Source organism: Cervus elaphus, chromosome 24 (genome assembly GCF_910594005.1).
Source record: "Cervus elaphus chromosome 24, mCerEla1.1, whole genome shotgun sequence".
NCBI classification, from domain to species: Eukaryota; Metazoa; Chordata; class Mammalia; order Artiodactyla; family Cervidae; genus Cervus; species Cervus elaphus.
The window spans coordinates 23,478,164-23,497,981 of record NC_057838.1 but is presented as its reverse complement, the minus strand read 5'-3'; the positions used below and the strand labels follow the sequence as shown (position 1 = coordinate 23,497,981).

General features: G+C 46.7%; 1 protein-coding gene across 1 annotated transcript in view; it reads right to left on the bottom strand.

Moving 5' to 3' along the window:
• The window catches only part of ITGA9 (integrin subunit alpha 9), a 347,247-nt gene that overhangs the window by 265,649 nt on the left and 61,780 nt on the right, over positions 1-19,818 (bottom strand). Inside the window, exons 9-13 of the mRNA XM_043885509.1 lie at positions 17,148-17,285; positions 13,642-13,747; positions 12,423-12,517; positions 8,207-8,297; positions 5,636-5,681 (exon numbers count right to left, since the gene is read on the bottom strand). Of these exons, the coding sequence (XP_043741444.1) occupies positions 5,636-5,681; positions 8,207-8,297; positions 12,423-12,517; positions 13,642-13,747; positions 17,148-17,285 (476 nt within the window). The remainder of the gene's footprint in view (positions 1-5,635; positions 5,682-8,206; positions 8,298-12,422; positions 12,518-13,641; positions 13,748-17,147; positions 17,286-19,818) is intronic.

Sequence of the window (19,818 nt, the reverse complement as noted above, 5' to 3'; positions counted from 1 at the left end):
TTGGGTTGGTTTCAGGTATAAAGTGATTCAGTTAAACACATGTACGTATGTGTCTATTCTTTTTCAGATTCTTTCCCCTTATAGATTATTATAAGATATTGAGTAGAGTTCCCAGTGCTACACAGTAGGTCTTCATTGTTTTCTATTTTATATCTACCAGTGTGTATATGTTAGCCCCAAACTCCTAATTTATCCCTTCCCCCACCTTTCCCCTTTGGTAATCATTAAGTTTGTTTTCTGTTTTGTAAATAAGTTCATTTGTATCATTTTATAGCTGCCACTTATAAGTGATATCATATGAGATTTGTCTTTCTCTGTCTGGGTGTGATCTGAGTCTGATCACTGAGTATGATCATCTCTAGGACCATCCTTATTGTGATAAATGCCATTACTTCACTCATTCCTGTAGTTGTGTAATATGCCATAATATGTGTGTGTGTGTGTGTGTGTGTGTGTGTGTGTGTATACAGACATCTTTAATCCATAGAATACTTCTTTCTGATAGTTCTCAGTTTAAATTCTGATATCTAATTTGATCATGGTATTTCACTTCCAGGTAGACAATAAACCCAGGCAGGATACCCTGAGACATGATGTTACTCCGGTGACCCTGGCCTTTTGTGGGGTCAGTGCTGCCTGCATGGCAGAGATGGGAGGACAGATAAAGAGCCCACACCTTTGGTGAAGGTGTTAGACCACTAACCATCCCCAAAGTAATCCATCACTCCAGGGAGCTAATTCACATCTTAAAGTGAAAGTCACTCAGTCATGTCTGACTCTTTGCAACCCCATGGACAATACAGTCCATGGAATTCTCCAGACCAGAATACTGGAGTGGGTAGCCTTTCCCTTCTCCAGAGGATCTTCCCAACCCAGGGATCGAACCCAGGTCTCTTGCATTGCAGGCAAATTCATTACCAGCTGAACCACAAGGGAGGCCCAATTCACATCCACGTAGTTGAAAGCCAACCTCAGAAAGGTTTTCTCTTAACTGCAGCCCAAAGCATTCCTAACCTACACGGCTCTTGACTCTCCCCCTTACAGCAGAACAGGCATGCTGTGTATGGTGTGTGTAAGTGTGGTGTGTGGGTATGGTGTGTGTGATGTGTGTCGTGTGTGTGCGTGGTGTGGTGTGGGTGTGTGTGTGTGTGTGTGGTACATGCACACATAGGCATGGTTTCCTGGCCCTCCTCCATTTTCTGGTCCCTCCAAGACCCTAAGGTAACTCCAAGTCTATCCCTACTTGCCTGTCAGCAAAGTCATGCCTGGGATGCCCACTTAGCTTCATCAGCCAGAGTTTCCAGACTCCCGGCTCACTGCTGCTCAGCCACATGCAGCACCTCATCAAAGGGTGCCAACCTGCCCGGTCCCCTGGGCGTCCTGCTCCTCCATCTCTGAGGGGCCCCACCTCGTCTCTGGAACCTTCCCTGCTCATCCTGAGCCCGTCACACTCCTGGAAGAGACCTGAGGTGGTCACCCTCATCCACATCACAAACTGAATCCTGCACTGAGCCCTTTCCCCACCCACAGTCCGGACACCAGACACTCCCTTCCTCACCTTCCTAATCCCTCCTCCACCTCCCCTCCTCCCTTCTACCTCTTCAACCTCTCCAGGCCCCGAGAAAGGAAGGGGGTGAGGGTGAGGTTCAGACAGATGAGGCTAAAGCTGAGGGTCACTTTAATCCCACCCTCCAAACACCCTCTCTGAACCACTGCCATTCCCACTTCCCCCTCTGCAGTCAAGCTTCTGGAAAGACGGTAAGATTTACTGTTTTCTCGCTTCTCCTCCTCTCACCCACCCATGGCCATTTGACTTTGGCCCCTCACTTCTGCAGGCCTGCCGTAGCAAGGGTACCACTGACCCCTCTCCGCCACCTGCAACCAGATGCAGACCCCACCCTACCTGGCCTCTACTGAGCGTGACACGGGCATCCTCTGACAATGTAACCCTGCTTTCTTGTCCTCACAGCATTTGCCACAACCTAGAGTTGCCTCCTTTTTTAAACTGATAAAACCTCCAGGTCATTTGGTTTCCTCACCCCTAAAATGAGGCTCCTAATCACAATATCTCTGTCACAGAGTTGTTAAGAAGATTAAGAGTCAAAATGCAGGGGAATCCCTGGCGGTCCAGTTGTTAGTACTTCACACTCTCACTGCCAAGGACACAGGTTCGATCCCTAGTTGAGGAAGTAAAATCCCATAAGCCAAAAACAAGTGTGGCCAAAAACAAAATTTTGAAAAAAGAGTTCAAATATATTCTTCCAAAAAAAGCAAACAATTGCAGTCTATTCAGGCAATGGAACACCACTCAGTACCAGGAAAAACACTGTACAACCCACAATATGGCTGCATCTCAAAAACATCACGCTGAGTGCAAAAAGCCAGAAACCAAAGAGTGCATACAGTCTAGTTCCATTTATATGAAATTCTAGAACTGATCTAGGGGGACAGAAATCAGGAGAGTGATTGTCAGGAGAGGAGTGTGACTGGAGAGAGGCAAGAGGACACCTCTTGGAGCGACAGAAATGCTCTTCATCCTGATGGGGGTAGAAGTTACACAGGTGTACACACTGGGCAAGACTCATCAAGTGTCTGCCTCAATTATATGCAGATTATACCACAATGCGAAAAGCAATAAGAGCAAGGAATTACTACACACCAGGGCTTAGACAGTGCCTGGCACAGGGTAAGCACTTATCAAATGACAACTGTCTTATTATTAACCGTGTTGGTTGCTCTCCATAGTACACCCAGGGCTTCCCTAGTGGCTCAGTGGTAGAGAGCCTGTCTGCCAGTGTAGGAGACACAGGTTCAATCCAAAAAGATCAACCCAGACTACTCATTGGAAGGACTGATGCTGAAGCTGAAGCTCCAATACTTTTGGCCACCTGATGTAAACAGCTGACTCATTGGAAAAGACCCTGATGCTGGGAAAGATTGAGGGCAAGAGGAGAAGGGGACAACAAAGGATGAGATGGTTAGATGGCATCACTGATTCAATGGACATGAACTTTGTCCGGGAGATAGCGAAGGACAGGGACGCCTGGTGTGCTGCAGCCTACGGGGTCACGAAGAGTTAGACATGACTTGGCCACTGAACAACAATGAAGTACACCCAAATCTGACACCCAGCTGCATCTCAACAGGTCAATGCACAGAAGCAGATGAATGAGGGAATGGGTGACCCCTAGGCACCCCTGCCGTGGTTGTCAGGGCCGTCTGCGGACCTCCTCGTCTGAGCCGGTGACCCCGGCTCTGGTCCTAAAGACTCCTCTCTCCAAATGCCCCCAGGTGTTCTCCTCTGTGGACTCCACACCCGTCCCTGTTAGAGTTCATCAACCTCATCCGGTTCTACCCTCCATGCCAGGCCAGGGTCTGGGGTCTCCCATCCACGTGTAACTGCCTGGCTTTACATTTACACCTACGTGTGAAGAAATCCCTGGAGAGCATTGTCCCTCACAAAAGAGGACAGAAGAAGACAAGTCCCTCCGGGGTGGAGCTCACAGCTGCAAGCTTATAAAATACAAGGATGATGAAAATGCAGAACCCATAAGATACGCCTTAAGCCAGAAGCTCCTGGTTTGGAGAGGGCCTGGTTTCCACTAACGGCAGCCGGAGAATGTGTTTTATTCAAGGGGAATGCGGAGAAGCCAGAGCAAACTGCTCGGAAGAGTGAGCAGAGGGAAAACGACTTGGCAAGGCCACCAGCTGGAGCCTTGGCCTCTCAAGGCCAACCACAACCATCTGCGGCCCTGAAAGCTGTTCCACCCGAGAAAACGCCAACACAGGGAATGGGGTGATAAAGGAGAAATCCAACCCTATGGAAAGGAAAGGATCAGATCCATGCCCCTGGAGGAGGACATGGCAATCCCCTCCAGTATTCTTGCCTGGAGAAGCCCATGGACAGAGGAGCCTGGCCAGCTCCAAGGGTCACAAGGAGTAAGACATGACTGAGCACAGCATAAAATTGAGCACTTAAACCAGGCACTGTTCTAGCTCATTGAGCTCTCATAAAAACTTACGATATTCAGTGAGGTGAGCACTACTGCCTTTTTAACAGGTGACCATCCTGAAACAGAGGTTACCAGCCTTGCTCAGGAAATTCACCTCCTAAGGGCAGACTTAGGGTCTAAACCCAGGCCACCTGGCCCCAGAGTTTACACTCTCAACCTCAAGGCTATTCTGCTTCTTCAACAATGTAATATGTGGGCGGGGGGAGAGGATGCCGTATTAAATTTATTCATTTCTTTCCAACATGATTGGCCATCTTAAATCAATTCTCAGGAATTAAAGAAGGAAAGAATGAAAAAGAAAAAAAACTTGAAAGCTAAAGGCCCTTAAGGCTAGGTATCTGATAAGAAAATATAATCCAAATCTCTGTTTAGACCATTCTTAGGGTAGTTATCATCTTTACTAAATCTTTAGAATATGTATTATCTATACTGTTCACATAGCACTTATCACCTATTGCATTATATTGATGACTTTTTGTGATGTATTTATGGCTTGGTCTAACTAATCCCCTTGATTCAGAATGCCTTAAACATTATGCTTCCCCACAATTCTCTGCCCATTGCAGTGCTCAATAAAGAAGTAGTGGATTTTAAAAGTATCAGAATCTCTGGAGTAACAGAGTCACTCCTGACTCAGGAATTTTACACTCAATCTTGAAAATGTAAATCATCCATGGATTTTCTGAAAGACAATTCTGGCTACTGCTCATTTGACAAAGCCTGCAAACAGCCTTTGTGGGTAAGTGTGCGCAAGGCAAGTAACTTGAACTACTTGATGTTTTTCATTACCTAGAGTTAACTGGTTCCCTTAGAAGTTCCTAAGCCCCCATCTGAGGCGGTCCCTCCTTCCAGAGGAGGCTGTGTAGCCCTGAGGTAGAGACTCAAGAGAAAGGCCCTGCTGAATGAGAGGAATCCAGGGTGTGGAACTCCATGGCCTCTGGGATCCCTTCCAGCTCTAAGATCCTACTAGCCTATTTTAGAAAGTTCTGCAATCAGGTTGTTAACAAAACCTAAGAGTTGGCTCCCACTCCAAAGTGTAATTCTGCCTCCTCTGACTCACACAGACAGAAATACTTGGAGAGGGTTCGTGGGTGGGACGGCAGCCCACTGGCCTTTGTAAGAGGTATCCAGACGGCATGGGCTTCACAGTGAACTCGAGCCCCTCACCCTCTGCTGTCACCAAAGAGTGAGGGGGCGGGAGGCTCCCAGTCCCTGGGGGCTGGGGACCAGGAGGTGGGGAAGTGGAGGTGACGAGTGTAAGTAGGGATGAACGCATGGGACAGGGCAGGGTCATGGCACCCGTGGAAAATGACACTTTATGTGTAGCACATCCACGGGAAGGGTTGTTCACGGCAAAAGGCTGAAACCTCTGCCTAGAAGCTCCAAGGATGCTATCCTCACACACGTAAGCCACTCAAGGCCCACCAGCTGGAAACCCTGGGATACAGGATAACAAGAATAGGGAAACAAAGGTAGCATTCACAATTACCAAGCACCTCCGCATGCAAGGAACAGGGCAGAGTGACTGCTGACTGATGATAAATGAATCCCCTGCACCGCCCCCCAACCAAATTCCATCCCTCACTCACAGAGAACCAAGAGGAAAGAGAGAAGCATCTCACCTTAGGAGAACCACACTGTCCGACATGAAGGCTCCAACAGTTACATCTGAAAACCACAAGTTTACAGATTTAGAATCTTGCTGAAGCCCATCTCACCCACCCGCTGTCAAGGTGCTCCAACGTGATGGAGGCCAGTCTCAAGGTCAGGGGCTTGTAATGGCTTTGGAGGAGCTAGAGCCACACTGCCGTGTATGGCAGCCCATCGCCAGGTGTGGCGGCTAAGACCCCAAAGGGTTCTGGTCTGCACTGAGATGTACGTCTAAGACAGAAACTGATTTCAAAGACTTGGTACTAAAAAATATTAACTATTTCACTAATAAAAAATGTTTGTATTAATTGTATGCTGACATGATAATATGCTGATACATGGGGCTAAATAAAACATTATTAAAATGAACTTCATCTGTTTCTTTCTATATCATTTTTTATGTGGCTACTAGAATGATTTAAATTACATAAGAGGCTCACATTATTTCTTTTGGACATCAGGGATTTGGCAGGGGTGGGGGGGGGCATTTGGAATTAAATGACTCCTGGGAGAAGCTCTAGGTTCTGCAGAACCTGAGAACTGTCTCCATTCCACCCCTCACTCTACGTGACCACAGAGACTCTCTGTGTCCTTGTCTGCACAATGGAGATAATGATCCCCAATGTCTTCTTCAAAAGCTGACAGCATTTCATAATATTTAAATCAGAACACATTTATTACATACTTGCTCAATATAATAGTTATTAAATGAATTAAATCAGATACTAAAATCAGAAAACTCATGAAAATACTTGGCCAACCATAAATCAAGACAAGTGTCAGTTGGTAATGTTTATTCCTAAATAATTTTAATTTAGGAACTGTTCATTTATCCAACAGTTCTCTGCCTTTTCTCCCCTCAAGTATAATAAAACCCTTCAGCCCTGCAGTCCCCATGACTACTTACAGAACCAAGCATCTTAACCCAAGAGCATCTGAATCCCTACATCTACAAATGCCCTCAATTAGGAAAAACAAAGAGCGTATCCATGGACTGCAGGACTGCTAAAATCTCTGCACTTGGGTGTGCTTGTTAATTTTGCTATTTTCTAACAGTCTTTTTTTAATTGCCTGGATATTTGAATATAAAAGAATCTGATGCACTGACCATTTCTCTTATGAAAAACTGCAAGGTAGGAAATCCACGTGTGTTGTGAAGTGTGATCACCCTCGCTCACTGTGCAAATATAGAGGAGCAGCCTAAGTCCCCATTCACACCACAACGTGGTCTTTGGCATCCTAAGTTCTCTGAGGCTCAGCATCCTCGTCTGTAAAAAGGGGAGACACCTCTATCTCTAACTACCTATGGGGGTAACTTTATAATGCAGGTTGCACAGGGAAGCAGTAGACAGTATTGCTAAACCAATGGACAGTCACAAATTGCCCAGAATAAGAACTGCTTTCTCAAACATAAAAAGACCTAGGAGGGTCTACAGGGAAAAGTGAAGAAGTGAAAGTGAAAGTCGTTCAGTCGTGTCCGACTCTTTGCAACCCCATGGACTGTATAGTCCATGGCCAGACTCTGGAGTGGGCAGCCCTTCCCTTCTCCAGGTGATCTTTCCAACCCAGGGATCGAACTCAGGTCTCCTGCATTGCAGGTGGATTCTTTATCAACTGAGCTATGAGGGAAACAGACCTCAAAACTGACCCTTTTCTGTTCCCACTCCTCCTGGCTCCATAGATATACAAGGATGATCAAAACTCCTGTCTGTGGGAAACTCTGAAATTCAGTACCCTGTATAGAACTGTATTCATTTTCACAGATCCTTCTGAGGCATTTTAAGTGGAAAGGAACATTTTCTTAAGCTAGCACAATGACAGTTTCAGGGACTTTTTTTTTCTGAATTCCACGATGATTTGGGATTTTTTTCATGTGGTCTCTTTGCTTCCTCACCTTGCCTACTCCATCCCCATCAAACAGCACAGGGACCACTATTCCTTTGCCCAGTCAATTTCACCTAAACCGGATATGACTGAGGACTGGGATTTGAAATCGTACATTTTTTACTCAATTAGCCTCAACCACCACAAGGCATTAATTAACCCCAAAGACAAGCTGACCAGCCTTGAATGGCAAAGGTCTGTTTTGTGTGTCAGGGGACGGACATGGTTTTCTTCCTGCTCCAAGTGTTTCTTTCAATGCTTGTCTTGTGTGTGTGTGTTTGGGGGGGTGGCTGGTCGTTCCTTTTCCCCTATCAAGAGGAAGACACCTCCAAATATGCTCAAATATTATAGAAAACACGAGGGTTCACTCCTTATATTCTGAATGTGGAGAGGGCTTTTTGTCTTAATCAGAAAGACTTGCTGCCATGGAAATCACTGCAAAAATCCACCCTCCTGGTACTTAAACCCTTCAGAGCAGATCATCTTAAAACTGAAAAACAAAAATTAATTTTAACACTACTTTCATCTTAAAAAGCAAACACCAAGCAAAACACCCTGTTCTACTGTGTGAATTTTTCTAAGCCTAAGTAGATGTGACCACACTTACCAGACTGGTTATCTTGGCTTATCTCATGTGCCTTTCAAGAAAAATAGCTTACCAGGATAGCTATTTCCATCCATGTCAATGCCTCCCGATATGGACTGACCAAACATCCGCAGGACTGGACTTATCTTCCGCCCCGACAGCTTCTGCAACAGATAATAGGGAGATTGAGCCACCGGAAGCAGCACAGTCACAAATAAGAACCTGTGACTGCTTTAGCCCAGCTTCTCTCAGACACTTGGTCTTGAAGTTGGTCAAAGAAAAAAAAATTGTAATCTGAATTTGATTGGGGGTTTTAGCAGGCAGTTGAAGACCCCACACTCCTTTATTAGTACTTGCCTGAATCAAATGTCACCATTTACAACTTTTTCTAAGTTCGGTGCTAATGAACAAACCACCTAGATGAGTGTGTTCATGTTGTGATGTATTGGATGAAGCTCCAACTGCCGTTTCTAAGGGAAGACCTGTTTTGTTTTTATACAGGGGTAGCTGGCTGGAATCCTCAGAACACATTTTCCTCACATCTCTCTACCTAAACATGTACTAAACATGGAACACTCCTAAGATGCACATGTGAGCCCAGTCCTAGGTGGACAGGAATCAACACATCTACCTAGAAAAGATGACCGCGTGGAAACCACCTCTCCATCAAGCCAACCAGAAGATGTACAGGCTCCTGAACATCGCAGACAGGACGAAACAGCTCTACCTAGTACATCTAAAACTCCATGGCCCTGGATCTTCTGTAAACTGAAGGAAATTTGGAAAAAAAAAAAAAAAGTCAGCTGAAGCTGCCCTGAAGCCTCCCTGAAAGGCACCCTTCAACCAACCAATCAGCATTGATAGCTCTTCTGCCATCAGGCCACACCAGCATCGGTACTCATCTCTTCTTCGTCATTAAGTCCAACCTGTGCTAACACAACACATGCCATACTGGTTCGGGAATATTTATTGTACACCCAGCCCTCGTCACACACTCATGCTCGTGTGGCACACTCCACGCAAAGATGCCAAACTTTCCGAATCGGGAAAGTGCCATGTTCTGGGGTCTGGCCTCTTCTTTCTTCCCTTTCTCTAAACAGCCTCCCTGGTGAGGCTTCCCTCCCAGGGTCCTCGTTGTGGATGGCAAGAGAAATGCTTTGTATCCATGCCACACAGCAGCCTCCATGTCAAAACCAAGTGTACACACACCCGGGGCCCACTTGGGACTTTCTTGCCTTATCCTTTTCCTTCGTGCAAAGAAGTCACAACTATGGGGACGGGGTTTTTCTATAGGACCTACATATGAGACAGCACGGACTTCCCCAGCAGCCAATAATTGCAAATAACCCTCCTCCTGCCACCTCAGTGAAACCATCCAACAGGAAGTGTGCAAGCGTTAAGAAAAATCAGAGCACTGTAGGAAACACTGAATAAAAGTATCTTGCTAAGAGACAGAGCCCTACGTTCCCTTGTGGCTCTGTGTAAGCAAACATGGACGTGGGTCTGTGTGTTTCCTAAAAGCCACATTTTGAAACGGAGCATCTCGCTCTGAGGTCCAATGTCGTGAGCAGCAGCTTGCCCTTAGTTTGCATTTCTGAGGTATGCTGTGGCTGGGACAAGCGGGGAAGAGTGAAGGGGTGGTCCTTTTGGGGGTGGCGATGCAGGCTTAAGTTATCCCACAGACATCTGCAGGCCATTATGCCATAAAGCCAGGAAGATAAGTCCGCTTGGTGCTAATAACTCTAAATGAAAACCAGGAGCCTTGGGAAACCTCCTCTTCACCAGGTTTACATGCGGTGTCCTGATGGCAGGAGAGAGATCACAGGGGCCGCCGGGACATGCCCCGGGGGCTCTCAAATTGAGAAAGGCACAGGAGGATCTTAAAATCAACACTTTTCATGGTAAACTCGAGGAAGAGGAATGAGTTACAGAGTAATATGGAAGAACTTCAGACCCCGATCTCACAATGTATCCAGCAGAAATAATACCAATCTGGGCCAAAGAAAAGCGACCCCCTTGCCCAGACTTGTTTCTGATTTCCTCCTCTAGTTCACCCACACAATGCCCGCTCTGTCCAAGCCTGGGCCCTGGACAATCTGGCATTAAAGGATTTTGTTCTTCTTTTAAAATCACGAAACTTATCACATATACATTAGGAGCTTGGAAACGTGTAATCACCAGTTGCTTCTTTTCTGTTTTTTTTTTAAAGAGCCCCAAACCACTTCTCTTTGTTAGAGCTAACGAGCCAGGCTGCGTGCTGACAAAGGCAGGACGGATCCAGCTGCTGATCCCTGCTTCCTATAAAGACAATCCGCGCTGACCACAAAATGTATACTTCAGTTGTCTGCAGGGATCCCTCCCAGCAACACCACAAAACACGGGAGGGCCGCGGGAGGAGGGGAAGCGGGGTCTCTCAACTTGTAATCGCCTCTCTGTGCAATTAGCTTCCCAGGTCCGGCAACAAGCTTCCAGGAGGAAGCGTGGAGAGTGACCTCGATGGCTGCCCAAGGATGGCTATTACCTGGATGACTTTCAGCTTGTGACAGTGGGAACAGAGCCCCCTGACCCAGAGGAGAGCAGCCCCTGGGGACGGATGTGGCCCCCAAGTTTCCCGGAGCCCTCTTCCCCCTGCCACATCGGCTGAATCCTCTAGGAGTTTATTCCCACCATTACTCATTTCTCGCCCTAATCATTGGTCGCTCAGACAGTAAAGCATCTGCCTACAATGCAGGAGACCTTGGTTCAATCCCTGGGTCAGGAAGATCACCTGGAGAAGGAAATGGCAACCCACTCCAGTACTCTTACCTGGAAAATTCCACGGATGGAGGAGCCTGGTGGGCTACAGTCCATGGGGTCGCAAAGAGTCGGATTTACTAATTTCTAATGTACACAGGATGGTCCATGTAGATGAAGGCCCCTCGGAGTAAACATGCCTCCCAGCAAAATAAGCTTCCCTAATTCTGTTTTCCAATGGAGCTTCCCTCAGCATTCCTTTTTCTGATATGGAGTTAAGGGCAGTGGTTGCAATAACAGGGCTGGGAGTCAGACTGGCAAAGTCTCAGTGGCTACTTCCTAGCTGGTGACGATGGGCAGGTCAGTTCACCTCCCTGGGCTGGAGTCACCTGATGTATGAAAGGTGGATGACAAAGGTGCCCATGTCACACGACTGTGATGAGGACTGAAGGTTAGATAGCAGAGGAGGCACTCAGGAAGCGTCCCTGCTCTCACCAGCACCTCCCTCGGTATCTGCCTCCTGCAGGAATCACAGAGCCAAGCAGGACGCCCAGGAGAGGGCACCTGGGCGCAACTGGGAGCCAACCCACCAGCCCTTGACCCTCCATCAGCTGACTCTTATCTGCTGCAGGAAGCACAATTAGGAAAGTACACACTGAACTTAACATGTAGGTACTGCCCCTTAAAATCAACTTGTAAAGCCTTTTCCTACCTAGAGACTTCCACACACGGACAGGTTTCGATACTTCCTGTTTCATTTTACAGAACATTTTATAAGAACAGGACTCAGTTCAGAGTTTTGTTTTCTTCCCAATATTCAAGATATGAGGCAAGTTTCTGGGTGACGACAAGTGTCAGCTTGAGTAGAAGGGGGCGAGAAAGTAATAAATGTTCAGTAAATCAGCATGGGCTGATTGGAAATTTCTCAACATGCGCTCAGTTCCTTTCTGTTGCTGACCCACTGGGAGAAGAACCCAGGCCTGTGCCACTCTACACGCAGACATCCACAAACATCCTGATCATGCTTCTGTCCAGAAAGTGACTTCCTTTTTTCCCAGGGGCTAGGCTTGACACCATCAGCAAGATTGAACTTCAGGCAAAAAAAACCAGAACTCACCACTTCCACATTCGCAAGTCCAGGGGAAAGAAGCCAGGGCTTTGACAGTTTTAATGCCAGTTGTGACAACAGCCCAGTGACAGCTTTCAGGTCCCTCCTCCATGGACCATTGTCTTTCTAGGTTATATTTTACAGGATAATCCGTTGGCTCAGTGCCGATGGTTGACAAAGCAGTAACAAGAAAAAGCAAGCCTCCTCTTAAATAAACCACTCTAACTCTGGCTAAAGAATTTGGATGTTATCTTCTATAGGCAGAATGCCTCCCTAGATATGAGCAAACGTAGGAGTCTATACATATGTTCAGATTTAAGAAGCAGTATCAGTGGTTTGTGTCCTTCACTGGAGGGGGTGAATGTGAAGGCAGGAACAATATTGTGTGCTGTATGCGTCTGTAGAATGAATGTAAGAACAGCGACCAAGACATTCTCACGCCAATTACCATGGAATATTGAGGAACCATTCCCCTGGCATCACCGTGATAGATGTATACCGCTCCCGAAAAGTCATCCTCCTTGGGTGCGCCAATGGCCACATCTGGGGGAAGAAAAGCAGTTCTGGGTTAAAAAAGCCATGTGGAATAATGTAAGAGTGGATTCTCTAATTCCCGCATGATGTCTAGAGACTTCTTGATTGTTACTTGTTCAGGCATTAAACTAGGCACACGATCTCTTAGCAGCAGAAAAAAAAAAGTAGAAAGAAAATTATAGAAGCTGAGAAGAGTTTAGTACCAGAACAATTTCTACCTCATCTTCACAGGATAAATTATTAACTTGTGCAATAAAAGAATGTGAATATCAACCACACACCCTAATGTCTGTCCATCAGAAAAGAGAGTTCCATAGACAATGGTTACTGCATAGCTGAGAAAGTCAACTCTATCCTTGGGTAAAGGAAATTATGTAAAACGGTATTCACTTTATAAAGAAAAAAATAACAAAAAAAAAAAACTGTGTTACTCTCACAAACTGACAACTCCTGAGACAAAGCTGAGATCTTTCTCCCTTTCTTCAATTTGCTTCTAACAAAAGTCATGTGTCTAGAGATGGGAAGTCAAGGGTGAGGGGCATCACCCACCCAACCTCAAGCAGAGGTCCCCAATATCTGAATGAAGCCCTCTACGGCCAGTGGAATTATGGTTTCAAAAGAGCCTGGATGCCTGCCTGAGGCCCGTCTTCCACATTCCGCCTCAGCCCTCTCCACCAGTGACGTGGCCCCCACCTGTCCTGGTGTCTGAACCCGGCACATACGGCAATGGGAGGAAGTACTAAACCGACCAAAATAGAACTTCAGGCCAAAGAGAACTAGAGGTCGTGCATACACACCTCCACCCCTCACAAAACATACACCTTCAGCCAGCCCAGCATGCTCTCAGAGCATCGTGGAACATCAGAGGCTCAGAAACAAGAAGTGTTTATGGCGAGAGGAAGCTGGTTCAGACTTGGCCGCTACAGAAGCCCCTAATGCGCTGAGCTGACGGGCAGGGATTTCACAGAAGCAAACCTCCATCAGAGTCAGGGCTCAGCCCTGTGTCTACATGGAAAACATGGTCTCATAGGTACTTTCTGCCTTGAGAGCATGGACGGGCCTTCCCTCGGGCGGGTAGATCTTGGAGTGCCCACAGCAGGGCCAGGTAAGAGGACAGAAGCCAGCTCACTGACCTGGGAACCCGTCATCGTCCAGGTCGCCCAGGCTGGCGATGCTCTCCCCGAAGTGTGCGTTGTAGGCACCGTCTCCGCTCAGGGTCAGCTGCTCCTCCAGGACTCCCTGGGAAACAGGATGGAGGGAAAACGGAAAACAAAACAAAAACAAACCGAACAACCAAAAAAAGAATGAAAAAGCAGAGCTGGGAATGCCGCCCTTCCCTGCCGCACACCCACGGACAGGAAACACCTGGGCAGAATCCCAGGAACCCAGACGTCCCCCCGACCCACGGGCAAAAGAAGGCCCTCCCACCTGGGCACCCTGGGGGTCTCTGATCACCTGAGACACATCTTAGAGGGAAGGAGACACACTGTTGGCCAATGACTGAACCTCTTCCAGTCCTAACACGCTCCACCAACCTACTTACCTGCCTACCTGCCTGTCCTCACGGTCTCCTCTCCCCACAGCATCCCCAAAGTTGTTTTAAAGGAATACATATTTTCATTTCTGATCTCCTGTGCCTTTGGTACAAGTTTATAAAGCTGTTTCGCAGGATGCATGTATGAGTGATCTTGACAGAGGGACTCAGGTTCAGAAAAGCTGACACCCAGTAGTCCTTGGTTAAGGGGTGAAGGCGGTGATAACAGGACACAAAACTGTGCCCATTTTCGTATCTGGTTTGTGTTTCTTGAGCAAACACCAACCAACGGAAGGCAGGGTCAGTGGTGATGGCAACAGTCAAGGCCACACCTACTCTGCCCCCAAATCATTGACACGTGACCATCAGAGTATTAACACACAATCTAATGTTTTGAGGCACGAGAATGTCTAACCCTGCTCCTGGGTAGAGGCACTCAGAGCCAATGGTACCCCCACAAGCCATTCCAAAGCTTTCGTTATGACTAAACCTTTTTTTCCATTATATACAAACACCTTTCAAAAACTAAAGATGTGATGATTTCTTAAGTCAGTGAAACCCCCACCCCACAACACAAATACGTGCTGGTTTCCTCCCATCAGCGTGGTGAAGAGGAGAAACACTGATTCCTGGCATGTACCAGGCACTGTATCTTCACACCCTCATTTAAATCACACAGTGACTGTACACGGAAGACCTTATGACTCTGTCCACTTCATAGATGAGCAAAATGAGCCGCTGATTTCAGGCTATTTGTCCACATCGCACAGGCTATGTGTGTCAGTGGGAACACCAACATTCAAGGGCAAGTCACCAGTGCTTCCCACTGCTCCACACTGCCCTGAAATCTTTCATCACATAGGATGAAGTTCAACAGAAATAAGAATACCCTGGTACTCGGGTAATCCCAAGGCATTAAGAAACATTGGTTGGCCATAGGTTGTGTGGGAGCCATATGCCTGCAGAAGGTCTGGGGAATGATCCTGCTCATAGATTCCATGCCCTGGGGCTGTTGGGCTGGTCACGTTATTGCCTGACAAGTTAACACCCGTGCAAACACTGAGTCAGTCTCCTGCATACACGGTGGCCGGCAGCCACTGAATGCTGACCATTCTCATCTCCATAACGACTGTCTCACTTCTCCCCATGCCTGCCCTGTCTCCCTTCCTGGAAGGTCAGTATAGAAGCAGGTGTCATTGCAACAGGTACCACGAGGCATCTTCCCAAAGAGCTTGCAAACATCCAAGAAAGTCCAAGGCTCTAACATCCCCTGGCTCCTCTTTAAATAACTTCCCTTCTTTCTTTCCCCTTGCCCACCTAGCTTTAGCTTAATACCACCACCCCCTCCCAACGAGGATAACTTAACTAACTTAACATCGTGGTCACAGCTTAAAAGTACACTTTTACTAACTTTTTTGATTATGAAAGAATTACATTGTATTTGTATAAAGATAAAACTAAATATCTACCCAAGCACCACCACCCAGAGAGATCTGTTACTAACTTTATGTATTTTGTATATATATATATATTTTTCCATTTATTTTTATTAGTTGGAGGCTAATTACTTTACAATATTGTAGTGGTTTTTGTCATACATTGACATGAATCAGCCATGGATTTACATGTGTTCCCCATCCCGATCCCCCCTCCCACCTCCCCCCCACCCCCATCCCTCTGGGTCTTCCCAGTGCACCAGCCCTGAGCACTTGTCTCGTGCATCCAACCTGGGCTGGTGATCTATTTCACCCTTGATAATATACATGTTTCGATGCTGTTCTCTCAAAACATCCCATCCTCACCTTCTCCCAGAGTCCAAAAGTCTGTTCTGTACATCTGTGTCTCTTTTTCTGTTTTGCATATAGGGTTATTGTTACCATCTTTCTAAATTCCATATATATGCGTTAGTATACTGTATTGGTCTTTGTCTTTCTGGCTTACTTCACTCTGTATAATGGGCTCCAGTTTTGTCCATTCATTAGAACTGAGTCAAATGAATTCTTTTTAATGGCTGAGTAATATTCCATGGTGTATATGTACCACAGCTTCCTTATCCATTCGTCTGCTGATGGGCATCTAGGTTGCTTCCATGTCCTGGCTATTATAAACAGTGCTGCGATGAATACTAGGGTGCACGTGTCTGTATTTTGTATATGTTTAAAGGTTGATTGTGTATGCAGTTTTTATCCTGCTTTGTCACTGATTATCTCATAAGCATTTTCTCAAGTTAGCTAAAAGGCTGGTGGTCACAGGATTTGTTCATTGAACCATTTCCCTCATGTTGAATACTCTTTCTTCTAGATCCTGAAAAGATTCTGCTTTCTCTTTGGTCTCTTGCCCCAACGGGTGCACGGTAGTCCCTCAGCTTCTGCCCCCACCCACCCTCCACTGTGCTGCAGAGACAGCTTTCTGACCCAGCCGTGTTCCTTCCACAGTTCTGTAGATTAAGGGACATCATGACTACAGCCCGTGGCCACTGTGCTGTCCCCACCTAACCCCCCATCCAAGTCCCACCATGCTGAACTGTGGTCCCACTGCCTCACACATCAATTTACTTTGCCCAGCTCCCAGCCCACTCCCACCTGTCTGTCTAACTCCTATTCTTCTTCAAGGTTCCTTCCAGCCATCATGTCCTCCAAGAAGGCTTCTCTGTGTACATACTCCCAGGGAGGTGGCATAACCTAGAGATGAGGCATGCTAACTCCAAAGTCAGTTTGCCCACGTTTCAAATCTCAGCCCCACCGCTTTTTACCTGTGTGATTTGGGGCAGCTGATGTAACCTATCTGAGCCTCAGTTTTTTCACCTGAAAAATGGGGACCCCCTGATATCATGTGCACATGTCATTGAGATCATTCACAGGAAGCAAGAGAAACGGCTCCTGGTACACGAGGAGTACTCAGTGCTAGTCATTTGAATATTTCTGGACCCCTGTGTGTCCGCAGTCATCACAGTGCATATAACTTTGCATAGATGAAACACAGAGCTTTTTGAAGGTAGGAAGCAAGTCTGTTCACCTCCTCTGGGTGATGGGTCTCAGTCACTACTCCTCGGGCCAACGTCTCTTTCCCTCACCCCGTCCACACGCTGCCCAGCTCTGTACTCACGTTTCCTTTGTTGATGTAGACGGTGACCTGCCCTTCGTCCCTGATCTCAGAAAACATGGGGGCCCCCACCAACAGGTCGGAGAGGCCGTCTGTGTTCAGGTCAACTGCGCATAAGGAGGAGCCGAAGTAAGAGCCCATCTGCAACCAAGTCGAGTTGCAACAAAGCGTTCAGTGTCCGCCCTCACACACGGGGCCCCTGAGCCTTCCTCCAGCCCCCAGCCTGACAGGCATCTGCTACTGAGGCCCTCAGAGGCTGTGCCAGCTATGCCGCCCTGGAAGTAAGAATGCTTGGGCAACAGTGAGATCCCAACTCCCCACACCTCCTGGCAGCCATGTGGGGACCCCAGTCAATGCAAGACCCATGCCACTGACTTGGAGCCCCACCAAAGGGGAAACAAATGGACCAGTCCCTGGAGGATGAGGTACTGCTTTTACAAACGCCAGCCAAGGCTGCAGACATAGGTTATAACCACAATAAACGTGCCTCATATATCAGACATTCGACAAGGCCAAGCAAGTTAGGAATATGGAATTTTACAACAGAAGACAGACATGAAAATAAATGTTACGTGGAAAACAGAATACCCTTGCCCAGTCCTGGGTAAAACTGAAGACTGGCTAGGAAGGTGTGAGCTGAAGTAATAGAAGAACGTACAGCTCATGAGATTATTTGATGAATGAGGGAATACAGCCAGGTTATGCTGGTTTAATCACAGCTCTATCCAGTACCTGTTGGTTTTTTTTTTTTTACCATTTTTTTAAACTCAGGTATAGTTGACATACAGTGTTTAGTTTCAGGTGTACTGCAAAGGGATTCAGAGATGTATTATTCAGATTCTTTCCCATTACAGATCATCATAAGACACTGAATATAGTTTCCTGAGCTATATATACAGCAGGTCCTTGTTGTTTACCTATTTGATATATAGTAGTGTGCATATGTTAATCTCAAACTCCTAATTTACCCCTCTCCCCCTCCCCCTCCGGTAACCATAAGTTTGTTTTCTAAGTCTGTGAGTCTATTTCATAAACAAGTTCATTTGCATCACTTTTTTTAGATTCCACATATACGTGACATAATGCGATATCTGTCTTTCTCTGACTCAGGAACTGTTATTTTAAGTCAGGGGTCTCAAACGCAAAAGCCGATGGGACCCAGACCGGTGATATAATAGGTATAAGAGAAAAGCAAATGATAGCGCAGGGACGCTGACAGGTGACAAGTGACGCTCGGCTCATCTGTCTAAGAACCAGCAGAGAGTGGTGGAGACTGCGGCAAACCAGAGTCCACGGGCCCAGTGAGAGGAGCAACTTCCACCCGGGCGAAGTCAACTCCTGACTGACCCAGAAAAGGCCGACTGCCTCATCCTTTAAGAGAAACCGAAGCTCTAAAATTTCATTTGAATTGCCTATTTTTAAAATGCTGACAACTAATTCATATTAAAAAATAATAAATAAACATACCATGCAGACCAAATGAAAATTTTTGTAGGCTGTGTCCTTTCCAAGGGCTGTGACCTCTGTTTTTAATTTATTAAAAAAAAAAAAAAAAAGCTATCCTTTTAAAATAAATGTTTTCAAGTAAAAGGGCTCTGGTTTTACAGACATGAACAAGCGTTTTCTTTTGCTGTTTGTTGGCAGTTAACCCAGGGGAGTATGAGAGAGGTGGAGGGTACTTTGGTCTATTTCCTGCAACTCCGGCCTGGGACAGGACTCAGAAGTCCCTCCCCAGTCACATGTCAATGCCACTTCCACCCACTCCCACTCACCCCTTCCCAAGGGAGAAGAGCAAGGAGAAGTTTCAGAATCATGGAGGTGGGGGCAGAAACCAGTTGATGGTCACCAGTTCAGTGGCCTTGCCAATATCCCTATCTTGACTTTCATAAAAGAAACCGCTAAGACCCAGGCAAGGCCATGAAGACCGAAGTTGCTGGCTGTTCTCTCTGGCTGAGTCCCAGGGGAACTATTTGTTTCATTCCAATGGACTATTTAACTTGGCATCTTCGTCGGTGTTCAATCAGAAATCCCGTACGTGAAGTTTCCTATCTAAGTTTTGACATATAAACACTTCACATGCTCAGTTAACGCAATAAAACTTGGATGTGGCAATGGCATGCTTTGCGGTGAGTATTCCCAGATCAGAGCTCCCCCAACAACCTGGAAATGTGGGGACACACATGGTGCTCGTGGTGAAGAACCCGCCTGCCAATACAGGAGACGTAAGAGACGCGGATTCAATCCCTTGTTGGGGAAGATCCCCTGGGAGAGAGCATGGCAATCCATGCCTTTATGGACAGAGGAGCCCGATGGGCTACAGTCCATGGGGTCACAGAGAGTCGGACACTAGTGACTGAGCATGCACACACATGCCTCTATTAGCAACAGAATTGCACGTGTATTGGTGATTTCTTAAGTGCACCTTACAAAGGATGTCAACCAGTGAAGACCAGAACCCTTTGGGGTTTTGTCTCTCTTACAGTGAGGCCAGGAGACAGAACTCTGACCAGATTCTGGTCACACAAAAGCAGAAGTGGACCGGGGGTTTCCTGAGTCAGAACCTTCCTTTAAGTGTGGCTCCAGACACAGGGGTAAAGCAAAGACATCCTTTGAAAGTCTGGGGTCATATCCTTTCCCGCTGTAATAATGGAGAAGTCAGAGGGACAAGAATTTC